This window comes from Equus quagga, chromosome 21 (genome assembly GCF_021613505.1).
Source record: "Equus quagga isolate Etosha38 chromosome 21, UCLA_HA_Equagga_1.0, whole genome shotgun sequence".
Classification (NCBI taxonomy): Eukaryota; Metazoa; Chordata; class Mammalia; order Perissodactyla; family Equidae; genus Equus; species Equus quagga.
The window spans coordinates 29,702,371-29,711,661 of record NC_060287.1 but is presented as its reverse complement, the minus strand read 5'-3'; the positions used below and the strand labels follow the sequence as shown (position 1 = coordinate 29,711,661).

Sequence of the window (9,291 nt, the reverse complement as noted above, 5' to 3'; positions counted from 1 at the left end):
TCGCGGCCCGAGCCGGCGCCCCGCCGCGCCGCCCTGGAGGCCGGGTTGCCCCTCCGCCCCTTCCCGGCGGCGGCGGCGGGCAGAGGCGGCGGCCCGGCCGCGGCCCCCAGGAACCCCTTCGCCCGCCTGGACAACCGGCCGCGGGCCGCCGCCGAGCCCCCCGAGGAACCGGCCCGCGGCCAGCAGGAGGCGCCGGGCCCGGTGAGTGTCTCGGCGCTCGGCAGCCGCGGGCTCGGGGCTCCGGCCGCGGAGAGGGCTGGTGCTGGGCGCGGCCCTCTTGGGGAGAGGCCGGCCAAGACCGCCGGACACCCTGGCACCCCTCCTGGAGGGCGGCTGCCGGCGGAAGCAGGAGCCCCTTTCCGTGGCGTTCAGGGCCCCCGCTCCCGCGCGCAGAATCACTGGGAGCGAGGAGCGGGGAGCACTCCGGGGTCGGGGTCTGCCAGCGTGTCTCACCCAGGGCCCCTCGATCCTCCGATGGGGGACCCACACGTCAGGCGCTAGACGCGCAGCCCCTGGCCTCCCCGCGGCTGCGGCGGCAGCTCCGACGGCCCGCGCGGGGAGCAAGCGTGTGCACACGCCAGGGCGCGCCGGTGACAAAGGACCGTGCTTTTAACCCCAGCTTTTAGGTGCTAATCAAGAGAATGACTTGCCGAGGGAAGAGAAGTTTCCTGAAGGAACAGCCGCTCCTGAATCGCTGCAGGTAGTACTGGCGAGTGTCCTGAGCGCGCGCGCCCTGCGGCGGGAGTGCGCGCTTCCCCGAAGCGGGTTGCTCGGAAAGGGGTTTCGCAGAGAGCCCCGGGCCTCGGACGGCGCGGGGATGCTCACAACGGCGCCAACGCCAGCGTGAGCGAGCGTGCTGGGCCGCCTCGGCCTCCGGCGGGCGATGCTGCCCCTGCGGGGAGTGCGACCCCAGCTCTGCGTGCGGCGCCAGCCCCGCAGGCTCGGCCGAGCCCCTCGCCCAGTCTTCCACCGGGTCCTCGCACCCCCTTCCCGGCGCCGCTGCCCGCCGAGCCCCCCGGTGCCGCCCGCTCCGTTCCGCGCCCCGGGGACTCGTGTCTGCTGGGTGAAGGAGGGCCGCAGTGTCCTAAGGGAGCAGGCGGGAAGCGCCCGCAGACCCCCGGCCTTCCAGAAGTGCCCTTCCCGGGGGCTGTGGAAAGTACTTCCCCCTCCCCAGAGACACAACCGCTGTTGACGCTTCAACACAGCCCCTTCCAGCCTTTTGCACACTGTGTAGTTTGTTTTCAATGTTGTTTATTAGATAGTTCATAAAATTTTGACCTTTTAGTTATGGGTAATGTTACTTAGATTTGAAAGTCTTTTTTCCGTGTTACTCTACTAATTTTTGTGTCCTTTGTTTTCTAAAAGACTCCACACGTATCATCCTCCGAGTCTGATATCCTGTCCTCAGGAAGTACTGAGTTACCTGTGGACTGGAGCATTAAAACTCGCCTCCTTTTCACCTCTTCTCAGCCCTTTACCTGGGCGGACCACTTGAAGGCCCAGGAAGAGGCTCAGGGTGTCGTCCAGCATTGCAGAGCGACAGAAGTTACTTTGCCTCCAAGTATACAGGTAATTCTGAAGGAAAATAGCTACGTCTTAAAGTAACAAACTAAGTGTAAAATGTACTGCTCTGCGAAGTATCAGAGATATTTCCTTTCACTAATTGTTCAACTAAACCATTCTTTTCTAAGGCCTTTTGAAAAAGATAATACAAGGAAAAGAAATGAAAAGCAATCGAGTAGGATTGCAAAGGCAGATTGGTTATTTTACTGATTTTCTCACATTTAATGTATACTCTACCTTTTTTTTTTAATTGTGGTCGTCATAGCTTGTACCGTAGTGAAATTTCGGTTGTACATTATTATTTGTCAAATACCATGTAAATGTGCCCCTTCACCCCTTGTGCCCACCCGCCACCCCTCTTCCCCCCGGGAACCACTAATTTGTTCTCTTTGTCCTAGTTTGTTTATGCTCCACAGATGATGAAATCATATGGTGTGTGTCTTTCTCTGTCTGGCTTATTTCGCTTAACACGATGCCCTCAAGGCCCATCCAGGTAGTTGTGAATGGGACGATTTCATCTTTTTTTAATGGCTGAGTAGTATGCACCACATCTTTATCCACTCATCAGTCAATGGGCACTTGGGTTGCTTCTACGTCTTGGCTATTGTGAATAATGCTGCCATGAACATAGGGGTGTATGAGTCTCTTTGAATTGTTGATTTCAAGTTCTTTGGGTAAAGACACAGTAGTGGGATGGCTGGGTCATAGGGTATTTCTATTTTTAATTTTTTTTTTAATTATATTCCACTTTTTTTATAGTAAACTTTATTTTCATTGATATTTCATTTAACATTATTTCAGAGTAGGGCTGTGCTCTAAGATGAGCAAAAGAACAGATATGCTAAATCTCATCAGATTTTTTTCACACTGTCCCTTTGAGTAGGGTATGGATTTTCAGGACCCCCAACATTGATACCTAACCTTTTACCCCTTGTGACTTTACCTACAGACACAGAAAGAAGAGATAACATCAACCAACAAGAATCAAACTGTGTGAGGGTATTAGAATAATAAGCTCTTGTGTTATACATTACACACCTCTTTAGGATTGTAATGATAATGATTTTTTTTCCCTGCTAAGTTCAGTGCCTTCTTTTTTTTAAGTAAGACATGATAATACATGTAAATCCTGCACTTACTTCTCTTAATACACTAGGAATAGTGGACGTTTTAAAATTCTTTGAGTCCAAGCTGGGACATGAGTATGATTGATGGGGTCCACTGAACACACTAATTCCAAGTTTGACAGCCGTCAGCAAACTGGCACCCACGATTCTCATTCCCATAATGCCAGCCAAGGTTCCAGATGTAGCTAGGAAACCCCAGATGTTCCTCTGATCCTGAGACAGCTGATAAGCACCCAGGCCTGCTAACCCACCGAAGAGGAGCCCAGCGGCCAGGGATGGGACACTACCTGCTTTTGCATAGCCAGTGATCCCACCAGAAGCAACCAGTGCTGCATAGCCAAAGCCAATCCAGTGTAAAGGCACTAGCGGGCTGGAGTCCTTCTGCATTGTTCTCTTTCACCCTGTGCAGACAGAAGACTACACTAGGCCTGCACCGAACCGCTTTCCGGAAGGTCTCCGCAGGTCGACCGGGGTGTGCCAGCCGCAGGGCCTATACTCTACTTTTTTAAATGCACTAATTCTTGCTACCTAGGTGATGGTTAGTTGTAAATTTAGTAAAGTTAATGAGTTCTAGAATGGTTTTAGAGAAGTGTAATTGCGTTACTTTCAGGTTTAGCCCATCAGCTCAAACTAGGCTAAAAGGAATTACGTAGAGGCCGTAGCACATCTCTTTCTTCAGTAGATCAGGATGATTTGTGATCCACATTTTCAATTTTTACTGGCTACTTTTGAAACAGTGTCGTCAGGGGAGCGGAGTTGAACATAGCGTTACCTACACACACACCCCCCAGAAAAATATGGTCATTGTTCTTCAGGATGGTAGAGACAGGAGAATGTTCCCATCTGTGTTTAAGTGTGTATTCTGATGTTTGGTTTAACAGACTGCCATTGCTGACAAGAAAGGTTTTTTCAAACAAAAAACCCATTTTAGCCCATCTTAACAGTTAACACTTTCCTGTAGGAAGCAGTGAAGATTGTGAGAATAAGTTTGGTATATTCAGTGTCTTTTTAATGAAATTTTGTACTTCTAATGGGGCAGAAACTGTCCACTATCATCTCTGGCTTTTAGGATCCCAAACTCTGCACTGAGCTCCGCTGTGCCTTCCAGCAGAGCCTTGTCTATTGGCTCCACCCTGCCTTTCCGTGGCTGCCGCTCTTCCCTCGTATCGGAGCAGACAGAAAAATGGCTGGAAAGGCAAGCCCTTGGTCAGCTGATGAAGCCCTGCAAGACATTTTAATGAGTGACTGGTAAGATTGGTAAAAATCTGTGCAATCGAGTGAATTTTCATTTTAGCAGTATTCTCTTTTTTTATTATTTATAAGATGTGGAAATGTATAGCGAGAGAAGGATTTCTCTGTCCTTCTGAATTATTTTACCTAAACTCTTAATAAGTAGCATTTAAATTGTTTACTTTTTAAGCTGTTGTTCGCTCTTCATGCGGTCGTGGAATGTGTTTAAGCATTTGATAAGTATATATAGACAGAAGTCTTTAATGTTACTCCTTGTCAATGGCTGCTTCCTGTCTCATCAGCAGAAGCTGCTCAGAGAAAGCAACCAATTATCAATTAAATTTTGTTTAAAGAAAAAATGGTTAGTGTTTAAGTGGTAAACACTACTTGTTAAAGTATTTAGAAGTCATCAAGTCCCATGACCAATTTTAGCCTTTAAAGCCAAGCTGTATGAAACGGCAAAAATTCAAACCATTATCTCTAGTGTTTGTGTTGTGTTTTAAATCAGGCGAGTATCAAACTGAATTATACAAAATTAAATTTTAGATTTTGAATTAAATGTTTAATAATACCTAAATAAAATAAACTTTTTTTGCTTCCTAGGTCTGTGAGCTTCACTTCTCTATATAATCTGCTGAAGACAAAACTTTGCCCCTATTTTTATGTTTGTACCTATCAGTTTACTATCCTGTTCCGTGCAGCAGGATTAGCAGGAAATGATGTAATCACAGCTCTCATATCTCCTACAACTAGAGGTTTAAGAGAAGCTATGAAAAATGAAGGTAAGGGGCCAGCCTGGTAGCGTAGTGGTTAAGTTTGTGGCGCTCCACTTGGGCAGCCCGGGCTGGCAGGTTCAGATCCCGGCACAGACCTATCACTCATCAAGCCGTGCTCCGGTGGTGACCCATATACAAAAAATAGAAGAAGATGGGCATAGATGTTAGCTCAGAGCCAATCTTCCTCACACACACACACACACACACACACACACACACACACAAAAAGAAGGAGGTAAACCTTAGGTTAAAAATGAGAATACCACACTAGATAATAGACACTTTACTTAAAAGCTAAAATTTGAATTCTTTTAACAGTTGAGTTGTCTTCTACGAGTTTTACCTATATTATTTTAAGAAATGTTTATTCCTTCACTTCTGATTTTTTCCAGCAGTCATTTAAACTGCCCCTTATACATAGCTTTAAGTTAATAGTGTTCCCTTCTCTGATCTCTAAACACGTGTTGGCCTGGAAAGTCCAAATCTGAATATACTCTGCTAGAAATTTCTTGAGAGTGCAAATTACTTATCCCCTTTAAATAACATAATTTTCTTTTTTTTTATTGTGGTAACATTGGTTTATAACATTATATAAATTACAGGTGTTCATCATTATATATTTCGACTTCTGTGTAGATTACATCATGTTCACCACCCAAAGACTAATTACAATCCATCACCACACACATGTGCCTAATCACCCCTTTTGGCCTCCTCCCTCCCAACAGTAATTTTTAAACTGGGTCAACTCATTAGTGGATCATGAAATCTATTTAGTGGGCTCAGTCAGCACTGTTTAAAAAAATGGAATCGAGTAGAATATACTTTATGAAAGAGTACCACATGTAGTAAGTGTATGTATTGTTTCCTGAACTTTTTGTTTCAAGGAGGGTGTGTGTGTGTGTGTGTATATTGTGGGTTGCTGTCAGGAAAGCTTCAAAACTACTGCCTCAATAGATCAAGTGTGAAAATTCACATTTTCAAATTTCATACTCTCTGACACTGGGCACTCCTTTTAAATTCTTTTACATTACATTAGAGAAAACTCAGTTACCTTTTTCTTTCCTCATGTAGGTATTGAATTTTCTCTGCCTTTAATAAAAGAAAATGGCCAGGAGAAGAAAGCATCCAGAACAAGCTTGGGACATGAGGAGTATGTGATTAAAGTAACCTTTTACATCATCCTGTGACTTAACTCAGTGAAACAGTTTTGTAGAGAAAACAGCTTTATGAAGTGGGGACTCTAACTATGGCCATTTCCTAGGGAGCAAGCAATGAGTGATGAGGATGAAGAAGAAAGTTTCTCTTGGCTGGAAGAGATGGGTGTGCAAGATAAAATTAAAAAACCAGATATACTCTCCATCAGGCTGTATCCTTTCAGTTCTTATTAACTAGAATTGATTTTCATTGAATTAAGTTAACGAGCAATGTAATACTGTCTGGTAATTTTATTTGACTATAATCTTAAATGATCTTAAGATCATATTAAAACTAATTCTCCATTTTGACATTAAATAACAAACTCCTAAGTGCCAATAAACTGTCAACAGTTATTATTAAACTGTTTTTTTTAAAGTGAAGTCATTCCATTTTGGTTAAGTTTATGGGCAGAACGGAACATATTTTTGACTAGAGAAGAAATCAGTTTTTTTAGGTGTCCATTTACAGCAAATTCAGATGGTCAAAGAGAAATCATTTTGATTTAAACAGATGCCTTATAATTGTAGTGAAGAGGGGTGGTAAGAACATTTCCAGTTTGGAATGGGGATAAAATGGTCCCATGTGATTCAGAATCAAGATACCTGCTTTTCCCACTGGTTGGGATTTGCTTTTGCAGTTTCCTTGATTGTCATCTTCAGGCGTAAAGAAAAACATGAAGTACAAATGGACCACAGGCCTGAGTCTGTTGTGCTGGTGAAGGGAACGAACACCTTTACGTTGCTAAATTTTCTGATTAACTGTAAGAGTTTAATTGCTACCTCAGGTCCACAGGCAGGACTTCCACCGACCCTCTTATCCCCCATAGCTTTCCGAGGTGCCACAATGCAAATGCTTAAGGTAATAAAAAGAAAAAAGAAATTCTACACTGTTTCTCATAACCAAGCTTTAAGTACTTTTCCTCTTTGGATAGGGTAAATTCCTGATTTGTTTTTAATAACTCCTAGCATTTTTACATGGAGTGTATTTTGTTTTTGCTTTCCTCCCAGTAAAAAAGTTCTTATATAAAGTTCTATCAAAGGAATTAAATGACAGTATATGAATTATATGAAATGTTTGAATTATATGAAAAAAATTTATTAAATTGGCAACAGAATCATTTTGATGTTAATTTCCCTTTTCGCCATAGGAAAAGTTGCTTAATCTCATTTTGTCTCATTTCTTAACCAATGAAAGAACATAGCCAAGAATATTGTTAAATTATAGATCTCAAAAAGTGGATCATGGATAAGTCAAAAAAATAACTGTATATCCATATTGTTGGAAAAAATCCTATGTGTAAATACAAAATATATACTGCATGTTAATAGCAGTAGAATTTTGTTTTCCCAGTATCCTGCGTTGAAAGTGTATTACTAAATCATAAAAGGATACCAATACCATATGAGAAAACTATAATAGATTTAAACTGATAATCTCATAATTTGGAGGAGAGGATGCTGGAGACTACTAAACATTTTTACTCATATAACATTCTTTTGACGTCTTATGAACTACCTTTGTTCCGTAACTATTAAAGGGAGGAAAATCTAAATGAAAAGCTAGTGAACACATTTTTTGTTAGGGACAAAAGCTCAAGAAATGGTGACCATAAATTTCTTTAAATCTTTTCAAAGGCACGAAGTGTAAATGTGAAGACACAAGCTCTTTCCGGATACAAAGATCAATTTAGTTTGGAGATTACAGGTCCTGTCATGCCTCATTCTCTACATTCTGTGACCATGCTACTCAAATCTTCACAGAGTGGGTCGTTTTCTGCAGGACTGTATACACACGAGCCAACTGCTGTATTTAATATCTGCCCACCAGTGACAGAAGTACAAGATAAGGTAAGTATACAGCTATAAATTGATTATTTGTAGCTAGTTTCCTCAAACTAGATGGAGAAAATAAGTGATTTGTGATGAGCCAAACTCATGTTTCAAGTTATTAAATGGTACTACTTAATTTTATCAATTATAATTACTAGAGGAAGGGATATGTCTGTATGTTGTTTTTGTAAGGTAAATTTTATGAATTCAGGCTATTGTACTCAACAGTGACTAAAGAACTTCCCAAACAAAAAGGCGTTATTTTCATTGTCCTCTCAGAACCAGAAATTAACAGTGTCTAATTCATTTATTGTATAGTTGTTTACTTAACCATATTTGCCTTTAATTTTGGACATATTTTTTTATTTAGAGGTTATAATTATGACCTTTAAAATTGCCTCTCATACTTTTATCAGTTTGCTAGACTTAGAAAAATAACCCAAATTAATATTTTTGGATGCTGTCACTACGCAAAAATTCTTAGGGTCAACTTCTATCGATGATGATGACTTGCCCCTACCTTATAAACATGAATACAGCATTTATTTGTGAAAGTTCCCATAGTAGTTATTAAAAACTCAGTGTTCAAAGACTGATGGGCTTTTTACTGACTCACATACAAATTTCCACAGGAGACCGTTCATGAGGAGCTTGCTAACTGTGGGTTGCACCCTAAGACTCTGGACCAACTTAGTCAAACACCAGTGCTGGGGAAATCATCTTTACGGCATGTGAAAATGAGTGACTACATTTATAATTGGAGATCCTGAACACCAAAGTAAGCCTAAAAGGAGTCTATGAGGAAAAAAAAGCCTTCTAGCAAGGAAATTCAAGATTCTTATACCTTTGGCTTTAAAGTTCATTTTGGAAGTTAAAAGAAAGGAATTTTAAAACATTCAAATGTTTATAAACATTAATCTTGTTACATTTAACTTTTACTACATGCGCTAAGCAGTACAATTGAGGTTTCAAATCAACATTTTGTTTTTACTATTTTGATTATATTCAGGTGTGAAAATAAGTGAAACGTTTAAAAACACCTCAACTTGATTGAGAATTCTAGCTCCCTACAACCTAATTATAAACTGAGTAGAAAACAATGTGTTTCCTTGCAAATGGGAAATTGAGGCTAAGTTAGTATCAACTATCTCACGGCATTGTGACTAATGGCATCCGGGCACAGTTAAACAATTTACCTAGGATTATTGGCAGGTTCTCGTTTCATAAAGGTAGAAAACAAATGTAGATAATATCTACTGAGCTGATTGTTGATGCTCCCAGCTTAGTAGTTCTCCTACTGATTTACAATTCCTCTATTCTCAAATATATTGTTTTTTTACTGCATGTTAATTCAGCTAAGGGTATTTTGTATTCCGTACAGAATAGTGTTGAGTTGTAAAGTATGCTCGGCTGTCACAGCAAAGTAGTAGTTAATGTTCTTGTAGGTATTTGTGTGTGTGTGTATATATAATTCAAATTTTCTAAATAAAAGTGCTTAGAAATCAAAAGCATTGGGTAAAGAAATAATAGTATTTAGTGAAGAAGTATTTGTTCATGTTATAAAAA

The 9,291-nt window shown here is 41.4% G+C and overlaps 1 protein-coding gene across 1 annotated transcript in view; it reads left to right on the top strand.

Annotated features, from left to right (window-relative positions):
* LOC124231541 (protein downstream neighbor of Son-like) overlaps window positions 1-9,222 on the top strand; it is a 10,129-nt gene extending 907 nt beyond the window's left edge. The window contains exons 3-12 of the mRNA XM_046648335.1: window positions 1-201; window positions 620-700; window positions 1,366-1,569; window positions 3,760-3,938; window positions 4,524-4,702; window positions 5,771-5,849; window positions 5,961-6,065; window positions 6,556-6,754; window positions 7,531-7,743; window positions 8,358-9,222. Of these exons, the coding sequence (XP_046504291.1) occupies window positions 1-201; window positions 620-700; window positions 1,366-1,569; window positions 3,760-3,938; window positions 4,524-4,702; window positions 5,771-5,849; window positions 5,961-6,065; window positions 6,556-6,754; window positions 7,531-7,743; window positions 8,358-8,495 (1,578 nt within the window). The 3' untranslated portion in view covers window positions 8,496-9,222. The remainder of the gene's footprint in view (window positions 202-619; window positions 701-1,365; window positions 1,570-3,759; window positions 3,939-4,523; window positions 4,703-5,770; window positions 5,850-5,960; window positions 6,066-6,555; window positions 6,755-7,530; window positions 7,744-8,357) is intronic.
* The last annotated feature ends 69 nt before the right edge of the window (window positions 9,223-9,291 follow it).